This window comes from Miniopterus schreibersii (assembly GCF_964146895.1).
Source record: "Miniopterus schreibersii genome assembly, chromosome: 12".
Classification (NCBI taxonomy): Eukaryota; Metazoa; Chordata; class Mammalia; order Chiroptera; family Miniopteridae; genus Miniopterus; species Miniopterus schreibersii.
In genome coordinates, this window is record NC_138112.1 from 65523360 (window position 1) to 65542687 (window position 19328).

Here is a 19328-nt window from a genome sequence, read left to right on the forward strand (position 1 = left end):
TAATGTATCAGTCACCAGGTATTTCTACATATAGGCATATATAATTTATGTTTAGCTATATGAGTACCCTGCTCAGTTATTGTATCCAAGTCTTTCAGGGATGATTTCAAGGACAACCCCAAAATAACAAAAGCAAATTGCATGCATGTCCAGCCCCTGGATTAGGAAAGGTAGCATTAGTCATTCAGTGGGTACTTCGCCTCTTTGGTCCAGGCCCTGTGCTAGGTGCTGCAACGTTAGGACCTTTAGGAAAGGACATTGGAGGAGTTAATGTTTCGAGCTTAAACACCACTTTATGGCAGGCCCAGGTGGACACATCCCTTAAGGCCTGTAGTGCCTGTGGCAATGCATAGACTTCTCCGAACCAGGATGGGATATCTTCCTCACAAGATGCCAAGGCTTTTGAGTATGCCTGAAACTCTGAGAGATAAAGAAGGATCTTCATGCAGAGCCCATGAGAGATAGGAGGGGATTTAACTGAATGAAAGAATGAATAAAAAGCTACACATATTTACTAAGCACCTTACCATGTGCTAGGCCCTTTACTGGTGATGGAAATGTAGTGAGCACAGGCCCTTGTCCTCAGAGAGCTTGTGGTAAACTACCTCCCTCTGAGGGCAAAGATGCCTAAGCAGTGAGGCGACCGGATCACAAGCTGAAGGGAGTAGCATGAAAGGGAAAGGAAAAGATGACCGCTCGGAGGAGGCTGCAGGATTCTAGGCATGAATGATGGTGGCTTAGACTAGGTCATAGTGTAGAGATTTATCAACAGTTTATCAACTTCAGGTGTACTTAGCAATGATGATAATAGCTAATATTTAGTGCTATGTGTAAGACATTGAGTACTTTGAATATATCGACATTTCATCTTCATATCAACCCTATAAGTAGGAGAATGACATGAACATGTGGTAGGAAGTTAGACATGAGCAAAGCAAGGATGATGGGCCAGGTACAGAAGGTCATCAGGGTGGAATGCCCCAGGTGCCTAGCAAAGGACAATTGTAGGGTGGGACCTTGCCCCCAGGATGACCTTTCTTCCCCTAGCATATGGATGGCCATGCAATTTGGACCCCCTGACCTTCCCTCCCTAGAGATAACATCTAGGCCTTAGTTGTATTTTGGCTCCAGGTCCATAAAAGCAGCAAAACCAGACAAGCAACACGAAGCTAACCTAAGGACCAGCTGCATTGGATAGTGACCCCCATTGCCCTGGTGTCAACTAATCAATCAGTGGAGACCTAGACCCTGAAAGGACACACCTGGAAAGCTGCTGAATATTCTATTGAGATATTTCCCTGGGACATCCCCTAAAATCTCCACCCTTAAACTTTTAAGACCACTTATAACTCAATAATAAAAAACAAAAAAAACCCAAATTAATAATACACTCAATCTGAATATACATTTTTCTCCAAAGAAGATGTACAAATGATGAATAAGCACATGAAAAAATGCTTGGACATGTTAGCCATCAGGAAAATGCAAATCAAAATCACCATGAGAATGTTTACCAGAGAGATAACAAAAGACCGATAATAAAAGACACAGAATAACAAGTGTTGGTGAGAATGCGCAAAAATTGGAATCCTCATACACTGCCCATGGGAATGTAAAATGATGTAGTCATTTTGGAAAGTAGCAATTCCTTAAAAGGTTGAACACAGAGTTTCTGTATGACTCAGCAATTCCACTCCTACAGAACCGAAAACACAATTTTATACAAAACTTGTACATGAATGATCATCGCAGCATTACGCATCGTAGCTAAAAGGTGGCAACAATCCAAACGTCTACCACTGATGAATGGATAAACAAGATGTGGATGTGGTGTATCCGTTCAATGGTATATATTCAGCCATAAGAAGGAACGTAGTACTGATGAACCTTGAAACATTTAAGTGAAAGAAGTGACCACATATTTTAAGATTCCATTTATATGAAATGTCCAGACACATCTATTAAGACAGAAAGTATATTAGTAATTGTCAAGGGCTGAAGAATGTAGGGGGATTGGAGATGATGCTAAATGGTACAGGGTTTCTTTTGGGGGCGATGAAAATGCTCTAAACTTAATTGTGGCGATGGTTGCACAACTCTACGAATAAACTAAAAATCATCAGATCATATACCGCAAATGGGTGAGGTAAAAATAGTTAAAATATATTAAAAATAGAAAATAGATAAATATGAAAAAATAGATAAAAATAGGTAAAAAAGATATATTGATCTCTGCTCCTGGTTGCTGGCACAGGAATCTAAAACCCTTATAATTTCTTAAGTGATAAAGATCACTAGGAGCATCTTTTGTTCTAATATTTGGTCTTTCATCCTGGTTCCTGACACTGAGTTACTAATGAGGTGACTCTGGGTGGGCTCCTGGATGGGGGCTGGTCACCAGAAAGACCAAGCCCTGATCAGAAGCTTGGTATTTTCGGCTCCACTGCCCATTCTCCAGAGAAAGGAGGGGCTGGTGGTGGAATTAACAACTGATCATGCCTACGTGATAAAGCCTCCATAAAAATCTCAATAGTTTGGGGATCAGAGAGCTTCTGGGTTGGTGAACACAGCTACATGCCGGGAGGGTGGCGCATGCCAACTCCACGGGGACAGCATCTCCTGCTCTTGGAACCTCACCAGACCTCGCCCAGTGTATCTCTTTATCTGGTTGTTCATCTGTATCCTTTATGTCCTATATTTTATAATAAACCGATAAATGTGTTTTCCTGAGTTCTGTGAGCTCTTCTAGCAAATAATCAAATCCAAGGGTGTGGGGATCACGAGAACCTCCAATTTGTAGTCAAGTCAGACAGAAGTTGTGGGAACTTGGGGACCTACCACTTATCACTGGCCTCTGAGCCAGGGGCAGTCTCATGAGACTGAGCCCTTACCTGCGGGGTCTGTGCTAACTTTGGTTATTGTCAGAATGGAACTGAACTGTAGGACATCCTGCTGGTGTTACAGAGAATTTCTGGGTGTGGGGGAAAACTCTACACGTCTGATTACAGGAGAAACACACAGGAACGGAAGTGTGATTTTTTCGTTCTTAGGTGAATTGTAGGGTATGTGAATTATATGTCAATAAAGCTCTTACAAACATAATTGTTATAACTGTTTATACTTAGAGATGTGAAGATAGATGAGAGAGAACAAAAAATTAAGAAATTAAAATTCAGGTAAGTATGAACTTTTATGCAACTGGTTCTTTTACTGATTATATATCCACATCTCTGAATTTCTTCCTATACCAAATTTGATTTTCATTTCAGTAGACAAGTAACTTTTAAGTTACCTCCCGGTACTGCTGCTGTCTGCCCACCAGTAGTGTTGGGGTAGGAGTGTTACTTCTAAATATGGCAATGTTTGTGTAGTTACTTGAGCATTTTATTGCATATTTGCCCTTATTTATAAAAGCAGAGTAGAAAATGGAAAAATACAGCGCTGATGTTAATGATTTTATGGTTGAAACGAAGGAAGATATCATTTGGTCTGCCAAAACCAGTAAATCTGATGCTTACTGAATTTAAGCAAGTCTGACAACTGTGTTCAATTATAAAGGAAAATGACAAAATTTAAAACACACATTCAAAATGCTGTAAAGACGTGGCTGAAGTTTGTGGCTGAGAGGTAAGGTGTCGCAGGGGCGCCAGTGTGTGGATCTTTACAATCAGGTGTAGTAGAATCTTATTTTGATATACTGATTTTTTTTCCTGGTAATTTATTTTTTAACCCAGTGATGCTTGCCCCTCTTGGCAGCCACTCCTCGGGTGGGTTCGTTGCAGCATAGTGCAAATACCAAAAAAAGGTCAATCCCTGGCCTTGGAGGTTTAAAGTATGTTTTGGAAACTCAAAACAGAGATTAAAAAGCTTTTAAACTTTAAAAACTAGAACCATGACCCTGGCCAGGTAGCTCAAGTTGGTTAGAGCATCATTTGGATACACCAAGGTTGTGGGTTTGACCCAGTCAGGGCACATACAAGGATCAACCAATGATGCATAAATAAGTAGAACAACAAGTCCATGTCTCTCTCTCTCTCTCTCCCTCCCTCCCTCCCTCTAAAATAATTTTTTTTAAAAGTTGATCTTGTTAGAATGAAGACACTTTTTCAGCAGGTCTGGGGTGGACACCCAGATTCTGCATTTCTCAAAAGCTCTCAGGTGATGACAACACCGCTGGTCCAAGGAAAACAAGTGTGCACCTGTCCATTCATTCACTCATGAACAGATGTTTATCAGACCCCGACAATGTGCCAGGCACTGTTCTGGACGTTGAGGATACAACAGTGAATGGGACAGGTAACAATTTGCCCCTCCTTAGATCGAAAGCCTTCTATAGTTTTACAGAAAGATTTATGTAGTTGAGGTGGGTAGAAAATGATGATCCATTAATTAAAGTTGCACTGTAGCGTCATCTCATATGCACATTTAACTTCTGTATTTGCTTTTGACTTTCATTTCCTTTTTTGGGTGGTTTTTAATTCTTTCTTCAGGAGTGTATGTGTTTGCGTGTGCACCAACTCTTGGGCAATACGTTACAGGGTTCACACTTAGGTAAGATCACTCTTAGCAAATACCACTATGCTGTGCATTATTTAGTTCTAAAGTTCAAGGTAACCGTGACCTCCAACTTCAGGCAACAGGCAACTAGCCGATCTCAGAGTTAGCTTTGCTGCTTGGGGCAGAGCCACGCAGCTTAGGTGTGTGATCCAGAACACACCCACAGAGGGAGCTCAGCACAGGCGAGGGCCGTTTTACAATTTCTACCCAAAGAAACGGTCCTCCTCAATCATGTAGAAACACGCTCTGACCGGCGCTTTATTTCGGGCTAATTCTCACAGATGATGGTCTAACCAGCTGCCCAATTGCCCAGTGACGGACAGAGCTCTGCATTTCCTAAATCTCATTTCGTTTTCCTTTCGCTAAGGAAAAAAGAAGACTCTGTTTCCCAGCCTCCTTTGCCAGCTGCTGAAGGCATAGGACTGCGGGAGTGAATTAGGTTAGTTTTTACCGAGTCTCTTTACCATATGTCCCCGTCTGGCCCTCACTCGCGGGCATGTTCTAAAAACTCGGTTTATACTTTAAAGGCCTATGGAGCTCAGGAGGCACTGAGTAAACACTGGCTGAGGGAAGGAAGACAAGAGGGAGGAAGTTTCACACTCAGCATCCCGGAGGGGGTTGCTTTAATTATTTGATCTTAGAATAAAGTATCGAAATCAAACATGACATTAGAAAAGTTTTAGAAAAATTTGGAGAAAAACACAAAAACATTTCCCCATGGTGTTAGCACTCTACTACAACGACTATTTACATTTGTGGGCGTTTTTCCCTGTTTTTTGGCCACTCATTTTTGTTACATCGTTGCAGTCACACTCAAGATGTCCTGGCAGCGGTTTTCCGTGTGGCCGTGTGGTCCCTCCTCACAAGCGTAACTTTCAGGGGCTCCATCATGGTCCATCTGGGGGCTGAACCATTGAGTTATTTTCCAGCTTTGAATAGTTACGTTTCTAATTTTTTTGTTTTCAAAAATGATTCTGCGATAAATCTGTTTTTGTAGTAAGATTTTCTATATTTAGAAAAATTTTCTTGAGGCCTGAAAAAAGCCTTTTTAATGATCGGAAACCCTAGGGTGACGCTGACTCATTTCAGATTGGGACTTTGCATTAACTTAAGAGCGTGGCTTTGTGTCCATGTTCAGCACTGAGTTAGGTGAAGGTCAGTTTCTTCAGTTGTGTGATTCTCTAAAACACACATACTCACCATATTTCATGTACGTTTAAAGATGTTCAGGCCAAATATAGGTTTTTTTTAAATCAGGCTCCTAAGCACAGTGTCTTATATAATGCTGTGAGTGCCCCAATCTCTCTCTCTCTCTCTCTCTCTCTCTCTCTCTCACACACACACAAACACACACACCCTTGAGAATTACGAGACATGCTCGTACATCTGGCTAGAAAACATCTGTATGCATAAGGAAAGGTCTCTCTTGATCTTGAGGTTTTATTAGATGTATCAGCTCAGCAGAATATGCAGCAATAAGAAATAAGGACAGGTTCGTCCCTGTCACCTCTCTTCAGAAAAGGAATTAAAAACGGAGTCGCTTGTAGCCCACCCCCGCGTCACTCAGCCAGCGCAAAATAGAAATGACTGCTGGGCCTGGTCTAATGTTTCTGGAAAGTTAGGATGAGCTGCCGATGAAAGACTGAGCTTGCGGCCGTGGTGTAGTTGAAAGCCCCCTGGTTTTGGTGTGGAAGTCTTGATGTCGAGCACCTATTCTCTCGCCAAGTGTACAACTTCAGGTACTTAATTTATTCCCACCGAGGCAAGTAGCCTTCATTCGTAAAACGCGACCATCAGAACAACACCGCCTCCCAATACAGGGGCCACGATTCGCTAGGAGAATGGGTCGGAAGATGCTTTAAAAACCGCAGAGCTCTCTACAGAGTATGGTATCTGATGTTTCTTCCCCGCTTCAAAGCCGGGGCTGCTCCTGGTCAGGTCAACTCACAGTGTGATTTGGAAGATGTCAGGCCCGCCTCACGCCAACACACAGCCCCGCAGGGCTCAGCAGGGGCAGGTGCGGGCCCGGAGCTGCCTCTGCAGGGCGTCCTTCACCTCCCTGTTTCGGAGGCTGTAGATGAAGGGGTTGAGCATGGGGATGATGATGGTGTAGAAGACGGACACTACTTGGCCGCTGATGTCACTAGCGAATCCACGAGGCTGAACGTACGTGAAAACCACGGTGCCGTAGAAAATGGCAATGGCCAGGAAGTGGGAGGCACACGTGGAGAGGGCCTTGTCCCTCCCAGCTGCTGAGCGCATCTTCCCGATGGCCACCAAGACCCAGCCGTAGGAGGCGAGGATGACTGCAGCGGGCACGAGCGTAACTAGAGCAGAGACGACGCGCTGGACCACTCTCACGGTGGCCGTGTGGGCACACGCCAGGCGGAGAAGGGGTGGGATGTCACAGAAAAAGTGTGCCACCTGGTTGGGCCCACAGAAAGGCAGGACAAAGACATCCCCAGTCTGGAGAGCGGAGTTCGCTCCACCCAGTGCATAAGAAGCAGCCACCAGGCGGAGACAGGTCCCCTTGGTCATGACAGCGCTGTAATGGAGGGGTCGGCAGATGGCCAGGAAGCGGTCGTAGGCCATGGAGGCTAGCAGGAAGCTCTCGGCTGTGACATGGACCACGAAGAAGGCCAGCTGGGCCACGCAGCCCTCAAAAGAGATGGACTTATCGGAGGCCAGAAAGTTGACCAACAGCTTGGGCGTGACCACAGAGGAGTAACAAATATCGAGAAAAGAGAGGACACTGAGGAAGAAATACATGGGGCTGTGGAGGCGAGGGTCTGTGAGGATGAGCGCCAGCATGCCCAGGTTGCCCACCACAGTCACGGCGTAGATGAGCAGGAAGGCCCCGAAAAGCAGCTCCTGGAGGTCTGGGTAACCGGAGAAGCCCAGCAGGATGAACCGGGTCACCGGGGTGTGGTTGCCACTGGCAAGGGCTAGTTCTCCAGGTGTCATCTGCAGAGGTGACAATTAATAATCACCCAAACAGCATTACTCGAACAGGCCCACATCATGCAAGCCGGAGTGAGGGCGGACACCAGGCCGGTATAAGGCTTCTACAGGGAGCCAGCGGGAAGCGTCGAGCCACAGCGGGAGAGCAGGGGCCGGGAGGCCAGGCAGGCCTGTCTTCGTTCTGACTATGGCACTAGCTGGTTGTGTATCCGTGGATGAGCTATCATCTATGAGCCTTAGTTTTCTCATCAGTGAAATGAAGAAAACATGCCTACTTCTCGGTTGCTCTGTGTCCTAAATGAAAAAAATGAATGTAAAATATTTGACTCTCTGGGACACAGTAGGTGATCAATAAATGTAAGGCTTCTTCCCCAATATCTTGTGCCTGTATCGATAAATAGCTTATGACCCTATGTGACAATTCATTCTGTCTTTTTAAAAATCAAGATATGATTCACTTACCATAAAATTCATCATTTAAAAATGTACAGCTAAGGGGTTGTTAGTATATTCACAAGGCAGGCAACCATCCCCACTATTTAATTGCAGAACATTTTCATTACCCAAAAAAGAAAACCCTGTACCCATTAGTAGTCACTCCCCATTCTCCACTTCCCCAGCCCTGGCAACCATTCATCTACTTTCTGTTTCTATGGATTTGCTTATTCTGGACATTTCATACAAATAGATTCCCACAATATGTGGCCTTCTGCGTCTAGTTTCTTTCACTCAATGTTTTCGAGGCTCATCCATATTATAGCATGCAGCGGTATTCATTCTGTCTTATATTTAAACATCCTTCAGGGCATCCCCTCCTCTACATCATAACCACTTTGTCTTCCGAGAATCTACTGAGTTGACTGTCACCTGGGACACCATCATCTTGGAAATGGCGGTTTAGTGCTTGCTGGACTGTCCTCCAAGATGTGTTTATCCACAGGAGGACTGCAAATGCCCCTCCTCCCCACACTTCCCTCTCTCTTCTACCCTTCATCTCCCTCCTCTTTGAGGGTCTGGGCTCCATCCTGAAAACCAGTCCTAAGGAAACCTCCCCAACCTCTTCATCCATGTCAGACGGTTTGTGTAGAGGACAAAGGGGAAATGCGGTGTCATTTTGCAGAACACGGAACAGCCTTGTTTCCGCCTGTTGTCACAGGTACGGGGTATGACAGGAAGAGCACTGGGCTCACAGTTCTAGCTCCGTTGCCTAAAATTAGCTTTGCTACCTCGGGCAATTCTCCTCTCTCTGGGCTCCTGCTTCCTCGTTGGCAAAGCCAAGGTTTGGTATGGAAGACATCTGCGGTCACCTCTGGTCCTAACAATCTGGTCCTGACTGTGGCGCCTTCCCTGAACTGCTTGCCTGGGTGTGGGTCTTTGTGGCGGTGTAGCCCCAGGCAGCACTAAAAGAATCCATGTGTATTTGTCCAGTAAAAGGGGACTCTATACCTGATTGTGACAGACAAGTTTAGGAGACTCTGTCCAGCTCACAAGGACCTAGGTGAGTACCTTGGCCACTCAAATATTTTGCCCATAAAGTAGGAAGTTCTGAGAAACATTGTTAACATAAACAAATAGGTGGGAATATAAGGAGGTTTTTTTTTTAATGATAATGCTATTCAATTCGTTGAATTCCTTGCTCGTTAATGCCAGGAGTCCCATAGTGATGTGTCATCAAAAATTATTTTTAATGCTCTATCATTGGTCAATTTGAAAAGATCCTCCCTCCATCTTGTTGAAAGATTCCCATCTGACTTAAAAAGGATTTTATAGGCAGTCATTAAAGTCAATTATTTTTTCAACACCTGTTTATGAAATTATCTCTGTGTGGGAGCCTGGCAGTCTGGAGGCTGGTGAAATGATGTGCTGAGATTCAGGATGGGTTAGAAGCATGCGTTTCTTTTTCTTCTTTCTTTTTTTTTTTAAATCCTCACCTGAGGATATTTTTTCCATTACTTTTCACAAAGAGAAGAAGGGAGAGAGAGAGAAAAACATGGATGTGAGAGAGACACGTTGACTGGTTGCCTCCTGAAAGTGCCCCGACCGGGGCCAGGGATCGAGCCTGCAACCCAGTTATGTGCCCTTGACTGGAATCGAACCCTGGACCCTTCAGTCTGAGGGCCGATGCTCTAGCCACTGAGCAAACCCGGCCGGGGCTAGAAGCATGCCTTTCTTTTCAAAATGGGAGAGGGGCGGTTGTGAAAGGGAAGATGACAGGGCATGCAGAAGCCGCATCGCAGGTGCACGGTCAAGGACATTGTCTTTTCTCAGTAGACACTGAGGTTCTGGAAATTGCTTCCTTTAAAACTGTTTTGCCTTTGAACCCCTTGAAAAGCCTTCACTTACCCTCAGGGGTACCCAGCCCCAGTGTGAAGACTGTGGCCTTGGAAGAACTGGTTTCCGGACGCCACCTCTGCCCGCTGCCTCCTGCCTCCCAGAGCCGGGCTCGAGGGGATGTGACTGGGACACCCCATCCCCCTTCGCAGACCGGCCGTGCCTCCTGCCAAGGTTGGCATGTGCAGCCCACACGTGGGCCCTGTGGTGCGGCAGGATCCTAGCACACGACTCAGTCCTGAGGCCGAAGCCGGAAACTCACTTCCTGCCCGTACCCCAGTTTCTCCGCCCAGGTGCCCCAGGTAGCTTTTGCATTTACACTTTCTTTTCTAACTTTCTTAGGGGCTTGGTTCTGGCCCACGAGTCTCTGATCTACAATGAATATCAAAGTTTTCCTTTTTCCCTGGTAGGATAACAGCTCGCTTCCACACACACACACACACACACACACACACACACACACACACTCACACACACACACACACACACACACTCACACACACACACACAGAGTCACTCACACTCACGAGCTCCTGGATCTTCCTCCCCAGTAAGTAAGGCCTCCCCTCCCCTCCCCTCCCCTCCCCTCCCCTCCCCTCCCCTCCCCTCCCCTCCCCTCCCCTCCCCTCCCCTCCCCTCCCCTCCCCTCCCCTCCCCTCCCCTCCCCTCCCCTCCCCTCCCCTCCCCTCCCCTCCCATCTTCCCAAGGTCCCCACTGCGTCCCCCCTAATCCCCTGCCGCTCCCACCCCAAGGCCCCGCTGGCCATTCAGTCCTCCCGAGGCTCAGCTCTCAACACGCCGCAGTTGTGTTGACTGAGACCAACGGCCTCACAGACGTGCCCCGAGGCTGTGAGTTTGCGGAGCGCCTCCAGGTTTCCCGCATAAGCCCGGTGCGGCCACTCAGCCCTTCCAGTCAGCCTGCCCTCTCCCGGCTGTATTTCCCCACCCAGCTGCCCTGGGGATTGTTTGGCGGGGCTTTGTCAAGGTTTCTAAGTCTTCCTTTCCCCCTGCTGGGTTGTTTTGCTTCCCTTTCACATTATAACTGCTAAAAACAGAGGCTGGCTCTAAGTTTAAAACCCAGTGAACAGCAAATATTTGAACAACTACTGTCACCCGAAAGTATCTGAACCATTGTGGTTGCTCAAAAATATTTAAACAATTACCGTTGTCCAAAGGATTTAAACAACGACTTTCAAAATAGCGTGAGACGTGGCTTTGGCCATTCTGGGTCTTGAAATTGTGTTGAGAGACTGCCTCACTCTCATGACACAAGAGCGAGGTTGGCCGGCGCCCGCCCCGCAGTAGGAGCCTGCGGGAGTGATCTGGGAAGGCTTCAGAGAGGAGGCACAGGGCTGGGCCTGGAGGAGTGATGAAGGCGGCTCCGAGATGGAGGTGGGGGCGCGACAGCCAGGTGGGGATTCACCTCCGTCATTCGCTAGGCAAAAGGTGCCTTGGCAGAGCAGCCGGGAACCGGGAGAGCCGCTCGGCCTCCGGGGGCCTCACCTCCCTGTTTCTGCGAGGGCTGAAGGACAATATGCGTCAGCGCACTTGGCACACTCCGGGAAGGAGGGTGGGCGCTCGGTACAGCAGTCCCCCCTCACCCCTGGAAGATCCGCTCCAGGACCGCCAGGGGATGCCTGAAACCATAAGCACCAAACTCTAAACACCGTGTTTATTCCTGTACATGTACACCATGGAAAAGCTTAATTTATAGACTAGGCAATTTCGTGGATAGGAGATTCATTGTTACCGTAGATCTCAGCAACCTCAGCATGTGATTTTTCTGCTTTCCTTATTAAGGTGGGAACTCCCACCTTTTCTCTTAGGGGAAGCGCTTCCCGGCTTCTCTTTGGCGTGTCCGAATTGCCAGCATCCCTACTCTTGCTCTTTGGAGGCCATTATTAAATAAAACAAGGGTGACTTGAACACGAGCACTGCGATACCACCACAATCAATGGGAATCCCTAGAAGGCAGTGGGGTTTCAGCAAATGCTGGGAGGCTGACAGAGTAGGGCGTGGGTGGGTGTGGATTTTGGGGGAGAGAAAGGAGAACAGGCAACCTCAGCTTTCCGAATCAGCTCCGGTGGAACAAGGACTTTCTAATAGACAAGCACCAACCTTAGCTGATGATGCTCCCCAGCCTGTTACACCTACAGTGGGGACTCAGGATCCTCTCCACCAGCCATGTGGGGTGATCCTGGGACCCGCTGTCACTCCAGCCGATGTTTATCAGGTTCTCCTCCTCAGAGCTGTTTCTGGGGTAGCCACACATCCAGATTTGATGACAGGGCACACAACGTAGGAGAACAGAATGTGACACTCAAGACCAAAGCTGCGGACACATCCCAGTTCTGTCAGATTATAAAGCTAGCTACATGCCCTCCTGATCCCAGGTGGCCTGGGAGGCTCAGAGCTCTGGGGAGCTCCTTAATCATACCCACCCCCATATTCTCTCCAAGGGTGCTGGAAGGTTCAGACCTTAGGGAGGAAGAGATTGTCCCCCATAGATTTTGGCTCCTTGGTTTGGCCTTGAGGAAGAGAGAGGGAGGCTTAGGGTCTCCTTGAGGAATTGAACTGTTAGTTCCATTCTTGTCAGTGGGAAAAGTCAGCAGGAACAGAGAGAGCCTTCCCACCTCTTTCTGGGATTCCGAGGTTTGGATAAAGAAAAGCCATCTTCCCCCTTGGAGCTTTTAGGGACCCTGGGGGACAGCTAACCAGCTATTTCTAAACAACCCAGGGGGGCTACTCTGCTGGACATAAGGGCGTGTCCTGGGCTTTAATGCTGCTCAAATTGGTGACACTGAGCTCCACACAGTGTGGATCTTGGGCTAAGTTCCTCGTCTTGTGTCCCCGCAGTGGTGGAGCACCAGGGGAGTTGGGGGCACATGGGGCAGGGATTCTGGGGTCTGACCCTTTCTAAGAAGCTCTCCTGGCTTCAGCTCTTAGGGAGTCATCTGAGGAGGTACTGGAGGCCTTGTTAACAGAATAAGTAGTTTATTTATATTAGCAATTAAAAAAATGATGTATTTAACAATGAAGCTAACTTCTAAGCACAGGAAATGCCAGTGGGCACAAGGAGGGGCCAAAGGAATTGTTTGCCCGGAGCAGAGACACACACACCCATCATTTCCCAGTTGTCACTCTTCCCCTCCTTTTCCTGACTGTGCTTTGCCGGAGTGAGACAGCTCCCTCCCTATCTGCTTGTCAGCTGACATCTCATCTGCGTCATGCTGGGCTCAGCTGAGGCCACTGCGGCAGGGGTGGCTGTGGGTCTGTGGGGCTGTGAGTCACGAACTGTCAAGCTGAAGAGAGTTACGCAGCATCTGGCCCAGCGGGAGCTCAGCTGAGCAGTGATGGTGCCTCACCACCCAATGGGAAGACCAGGAGCAGAGCAGGGCACCCACAAAGTGCCAGCATTAGTCAAAGGACATAATTGGACATTAAAAGAAAGTACCGGGAAATGATAGAATATTGGCATTTGCTTGAAAATAATCTGGGTGGGTGTGTGGGGAAAAATATGAAAGAACATCTTGGAGACAATTGACAAGATTTGACTATGAACTGTGGATTACATAGTAGTGCTCTATCACTGTACACTGTCCCAGTTTTGATAACTGTGCTGGCTACGTAAGAGATCACCTACTCTTAGGAAGTGTTTCGTGTTTGGAAAAATTCATGTATACGTGTCTGTCATGTGCATATATTATATACATATACATACATGGAACAAAATATAAATTATGACTACATTTGATGGTAGACTTCTTTTAATCAGTGAACAAATATCTTGCCCAGGAGCCAGGGAGCTAATTTTTCCTGCAGGCTTGTTTGCCAGAAGCAGATCACGTGGTGACTTCTAACCACAAAGGTGACTGGGAAAGAAAGTACCTGGCTTACTAAGCCTCTACAGGGAGAAAGAGTAGGGATGGTTGCTGGGTCTGCAACACTGGGCTTAGGTTGGGAGGGGAGGGTCAAAAAACATGAGCTGGATGGATTTGGTGTCTATCTTCTTTTTTTAAAAATCATCACCCGAGGACATTTTTTCCATTGCTTCTGCAGGCCAATGCTCTAACCACTGAGCAAACTGGCCAGGGCTGGCGTCTATCTTTATACTGCTTTCTCTAGGAAGGAGAAATGGAAACTTTCTCTCATCTCACTTTGAATATCTTCTCCCTGACATGTTTAAATTCTACTTACATATAATACCTACTGTCCACTCAGTCACGCATGTGGGTAGGCATTACTTTATTAGTTTATTTAATATATATCAATTGAGTACCTACCGTGTGCAAGGGATTATGCATGGTTCTTTTGCCTTAGATAAGTCCTTTGTCTTAGACACTTAACGGAGCAGGAATAGGAACCTGGTAGAACCAAACACAGAGGACTCTAGGAACTCACCAATTAACATGTGTGGTTCCATGGCTTCTTTAAAGATTCATCAGAGATGAAACTTGCAGTTTTGCTGAGAAATGGATTCAAACCACCTGCGCTATCTCCCTGCTGTTTGGAGTGAGTCACTTTCCCAGTGAGTGAATTTAGCTGAGCCTCCAGCATTTGCATCTCAGCGTGCCTTTGTTGGATATGCATTTTATATGCTACAGTGACATTTCCAAAATTGAGGATTGGATGCATTTTCAGAACTATCATTTAATAATATAAAAAAGTCTAGCCTAGTGCCATGTTTTCTGAAAGTCAGTCATGATGTTTGCTAAGTGTAGGTGCTACTTGTAATATTTCCTTAATATTTAAAAAAGCCAGCTCATTAAAAATGAACTAAATCTAGGTCTACCTTAAGAAAAAAATCCCTAAAATCCATGGATTTAATAAAACAGTTGTATTTTGAATGCATATTAAAAAATATAACATTAAAATAAACTTGTTAACTTGTATCTTGCCTAAAATCTTGGGGTCCACACGCACATGGCCTTGGAAATCACTTAAACCACGTTTAAAACCTGGTTTTGATATTTATTAGCGGTGTAGCCTAGGATAAATTACATAATTTATGACCAGTAGGTTCGTCATCTGTAAAGGGGGTTGAAAATCCCTCCCTCACGGGGAATGTTGAGAGAACCAAATGAGATACGGCACCTACGGGGTGTGGATTAGCACAGTCCTAGTACATAGGAAGTTTCCAGTTAGTGAAAGCTCATATGGACTATGCCTTGCAGCTCACATTTACTAATTGCCGAATAATAGCTTTGTCTCCTGGAAATAAAGACCAAAAAAAAGAAGAGTAACCTATTTGGTTGCATCCTAGCAGAGTAGCTTTTCCTTGCAGGCATTGCAAGGAAGTCACAGAGCTGCATTAAGCAGTCAGTCCGCTGAGGGCTGGTGAAGGGCGGTGACTGGCAGGCGGTGACTCAGGTAGAGCTGGGAGGGTCCGCACCTCCGGCCTGAGCCGCCCACGGGAAGGCCAGCCTGGGGGCAGCGCTGCTGTCCACTCGCGAGGGTGCTGAAGCCCGCGGTGCCTCGGATGCCAGGTTGCAAGTAACTTGTCTGAACACGCCTCCGCTCCCTGCAAGTCGCACCCCAGAGACGCCTCCTGCTCTCGCCCCTCTCGCAGCCTGTCACCTCCGCCTTCCTCCCGCACCTGCCTTTCTCTCCCATCCCCACCCCGTCTTCAATCCTAGCGGGCGGTCTGCTCACCTTCCTGCAAATGCAGCTCCCTGGTGCCCGCACACGCTCGGTTCCTAGGATGGTGCCCAGTGTGGGAAGGACCTGGAACGGGCCTCTGAGAGCTGACGGCTACAGAATACCTTCTCCCTCAGCCGTAAATAGCCCTCAGTGTTAATGTGGCCGGACTACAGCCCCAGGAACTGAAGGTGCCTCTTACCTGTGCCGGGCCCTTCAGGCATGTGTGGCCCGGGGCTCCATGCAGTCGGGGCTTGCGCGTGATGCCCCGCTCCAATTCCTGTTTTGTTCTTCAAGCTTATGATGGCTTCCTTTCTTCCCCAATCAAAAATTATCTTTCCCATAGTTCAGTGTCCAAGGTAAACTTGCCCTTCTCCAGACCATCCTAACTGAAAGCAATGGCCCTTTCTCCTGAAATCCTACAGCACTTTCACCTTGGACATGCCACTTAGTCCTTGGTTATAAACTGCCCTAAGCTCATTTTAATGACTAAACATGTGGCAGTTTTGCCTCTCCAGTCAAAATATAGGCACCCTGGAGGGCAGGCACCAAGGTGTTTGAAATTCTGTATTCCAGATAGTTCCAAACATATAGCAGGATACACAGTGCTGCTCAATAAATATTTATTGGTTGAATAATGGAAGGAAATGACTTTGGGTGAAATGAAAGAAACAAAAAAGTGACCTGAAAATGGACTAATAGCAACTCAGGAAGGACAAAGGAACAGAGAATCTGGTAGGTTGGTATTTCTCCCCCCAATTAGGCCCCAAAGGATGATTGGGGATTGGACATGGGGGAAGTGGTTGGAGCTGGGACAGAGCAGGCTACAAGGATTTGCAAATACAGACTCAGGTGTGTCTAAGCCTAAAATTTGAGAGTTGCAGGAAATGAAGTTCAATCTGATCTGAATAAATTGTCATAGGAATGTAAAATCACAGACTTGGAAGGGACATTGGGGATCACTCCAGAAGGCATTGGCTGATACATACTTCACCTTTTCAACACCTTCATCAAACCTCTACTCAGGCTGTATAGAACTGGGGACTTTCCTAACTGTAGACGCAATAACCTCCATGCAATGGATTTCAGTTTGGCTCAGTTCAACGCTTTAAAAAAATTGAGAACCTAGCATTATGGTGTGTGCTCCTGCTGGGAGGGAAGGATGACCTAGAGCTCTGCATTTCTGTGGATGCCAGGGGGTTGTGGGGAGTTTTCTACAGCCTCTGTCAGGTTCATTTCTCATCTTATACCTTCCCCTATCCTTCCCTCTCTAGTTACTTCTTCCTATAACTTTGTTTCTTGATCTCTCCTTTTCCCCCCAAAATTACCTGTGATTTAGGCTTTCTAGGAGCATTCAATTCCTGGAGTGGGTTTCTTGAAAAATGAGAGCAAAGGAAATTGTTGCTCTCTGTACTAAGAACATATGTAAAAGATGGAAGAAACCATTTATGTATCCAACTCGGTCATGTAAAATGAGGCTCTAAGGGCCTGAATGGAAAAATGTTTCTCCCCTGATCACCCAGTCAAATGGATTAGTGAGGGTGAGTGAGATTAGCAGTCATTATTTTCACACAGTAGGTCCAGGTGAATATTCTCAGTGACCAACACTCAGGTATGTAAAATAAAAGGACTGTAATAACTTGAGCTGGCAGGGATGTCACATTTGCATATCATTTCCATACACCCACATCCACGCCCTGCAGTCCCTTCTGTTATTCCTCAAGTGAGAATATACCATTGTGTACCTTGTTTGTCATTTTTAGTTTTCTATTTCTCTACTTCTCTTACCCACTCAGACTCCTTGGCCCAGATCCCTGCAGCACGCAAAGGGAAAAAGTAGTCACAGCATATTAAAATTAAACTTCGGACAACTGTGTACCTCTGACCATCTTGACCCTGCTAGAACAGCCACTTCTCAAAGGCAGGGGTGGTTGACCTCAATATTCCACCTAGTGCTCAGAAAAGAGGGATGGATGCTCAGTAAGTAGGCCCAGGTTGGAAAAGTGAATGGTGACAAGCGGAGCCACCCAGAGATAGTTGGGACACATAATCTGACAAAGACTTTAATGCAAGACTGTTTATTCCTGGAGGGCAGGGACTTCTTTGTTCATCACACTATCTCCAGCATGAAGTACATTTGTTGAGGTATATTTGTTGAATGCGTGGAAGTATGAAGCTGTATTAAAAGTGCTATACCCTTCTGTACGGGGGTAAAAGCCAAATGTCAGTTGCTTATCTACTGAATGAATCACTTGTAGAGAAAATAATATTTCATGCTTTGGGAACTTCACAGCCATTCTCCCATTTGATGTCTACCGTAGATTTCTGGACTAGGTATCCACTGGGATAGGCCATGTGAAGTCCTAAGTGCTACCCAAGTGTAAAGCATTGTTATTTTGACATAATTAATGGGTTTGTCAATTTTTGGAACAAATGTTCCCAGCCCAGGAGGCAGAGTTACAAAATGTATCCTTCAGAACTGGTTAGAGAAGACTGACATATAAATGCTTAATAAACACGCGTGAGTGCAGCTTAAACAAAAGAGGAGGGTCGGTCATCAGGCTACAGAGGCATCTCACAACGCTGCTGGTGGTTTTAAAACACGTCCACAAATTCTCTGCTGGTCCTTCTTTCAAGAGGTGGAGCTTAATTCCCCTTTCCTGGAGCATGGGCTGGACTTCGTGACTCAGTCCTAAGGAGTGCAATCTAGAAGAAGTGACTACGTGTGAGTCCTGAGGCTTGGCCATTATGTGAGTTTTCTAGAGCTGTTGTACACGCTGGATGACTTCAACCACAGAAACTTATTGTCTCACAGTTCTGGAGGCTAGAAGTCTGAGATGGGAGGTGTCAGCAGGGTTGTTTCCTTTTGAGAGCTCTGAGGGAGAATCTGTCGCTTTCCCAGCTTCTCATGGTTTGCAGGCAATCTTTTGATGTTTATCTCAATCTCTGCCTTCATCACACATTTTCCCTGTATGCATGTCTGTCATTGCGTCCAAAGTTCTCCCTTTCATAGGAACACCAGTCACATTGGATTAAGGCCCACCATAATGTCTTCATTTTAACCTGATTACCTCTGTAAAGACCTTATCTCCACATAAGGTCACATTCTGAGGTCCCGAGGGTTAGGACTTCAACATGCGAATTTGGGCAAAGGCACAATTCAACCTGTAGCAATCATAAAAGGCCTGTGGCTTCCTCCTTGCTCTCTCCTGGGATCACTCACTTTGGGGAATGTTGGGAGAACACACAAGAGGACCTATGGCAAGATCCACATGGCAGGGAACTGAGGCCTCCTGCTACCAATCCGGTGAACGAGCCCCATGGACAGCAGCTCCTCCAGCCCCAGTTGAGCCTTGAGATGACTGCAGCTCTCGCTGACATCTCCCTCCAGCTTTATTGAAGTATAATTGACAATTAAAAGTTATATATATGTAAGGTACACAACTTGATGATATACTATGAAATAATCACTGTGATGAACCTAATCATTGCCTCACATAATATATATAGAAATTTGCTAAGAGAGGAAATCTTTTTTTTAAAATTTTTATTTTATTTTATTTTTTTTTGTTTATTGTTGAAAGTATTACAGGTATCCCATTTCCCCCCCCAACTGACCTGCTCTCATTGCTCCCACCCCCTCCCGAGGCCTTCACCCCATTATTGACTGTGTCCATGGGTTATGCATATATGCATATAACTTTTTTGGTTAATCTCTTCCCTCCCTCCACCCCCCTTTACCCTTCCCTCTGAAGTATGATCATCTGTTACATGCATCCATGTCTCTGGATCTATTTAGTTTGTCAGATTCTTTTGTTCATTAGCTTCTTAAAGAAGACCCTT

The 19328-nt window shown here is 46.3% G+C and overlaps 1 protein-coding gene across 1 annotated transcript; it reads right to left on the bottom strand.

Moving 5' to 3' along the window:
* Positions 1 to 6561: 6561 nt before the first annotated feature.
* On the bottom strand, positions 6562 to 12318 carry LOC308565801 (olfactory receptor 5J3-like; the record flags this gene model as incomplete). Its single annotated transcript, XM_081155413.1, has 2 exons — positions 12286 to 12318; positions 6562 to 7521 (listed from the first exon to the last, which is right to left on the bottom strand). Exon 2 carries the CDS (start codon positions 7519 to 7521, stop codon positions 6562 to 6564), a length of 960 nt encoding a protein of 319 aa, XP_081011539.1. The 5' UTR covers positions 12286 to 12318.
* Between the last annotated feature and the right edge of the window lie 7010 nt (positions 12319 to 19328).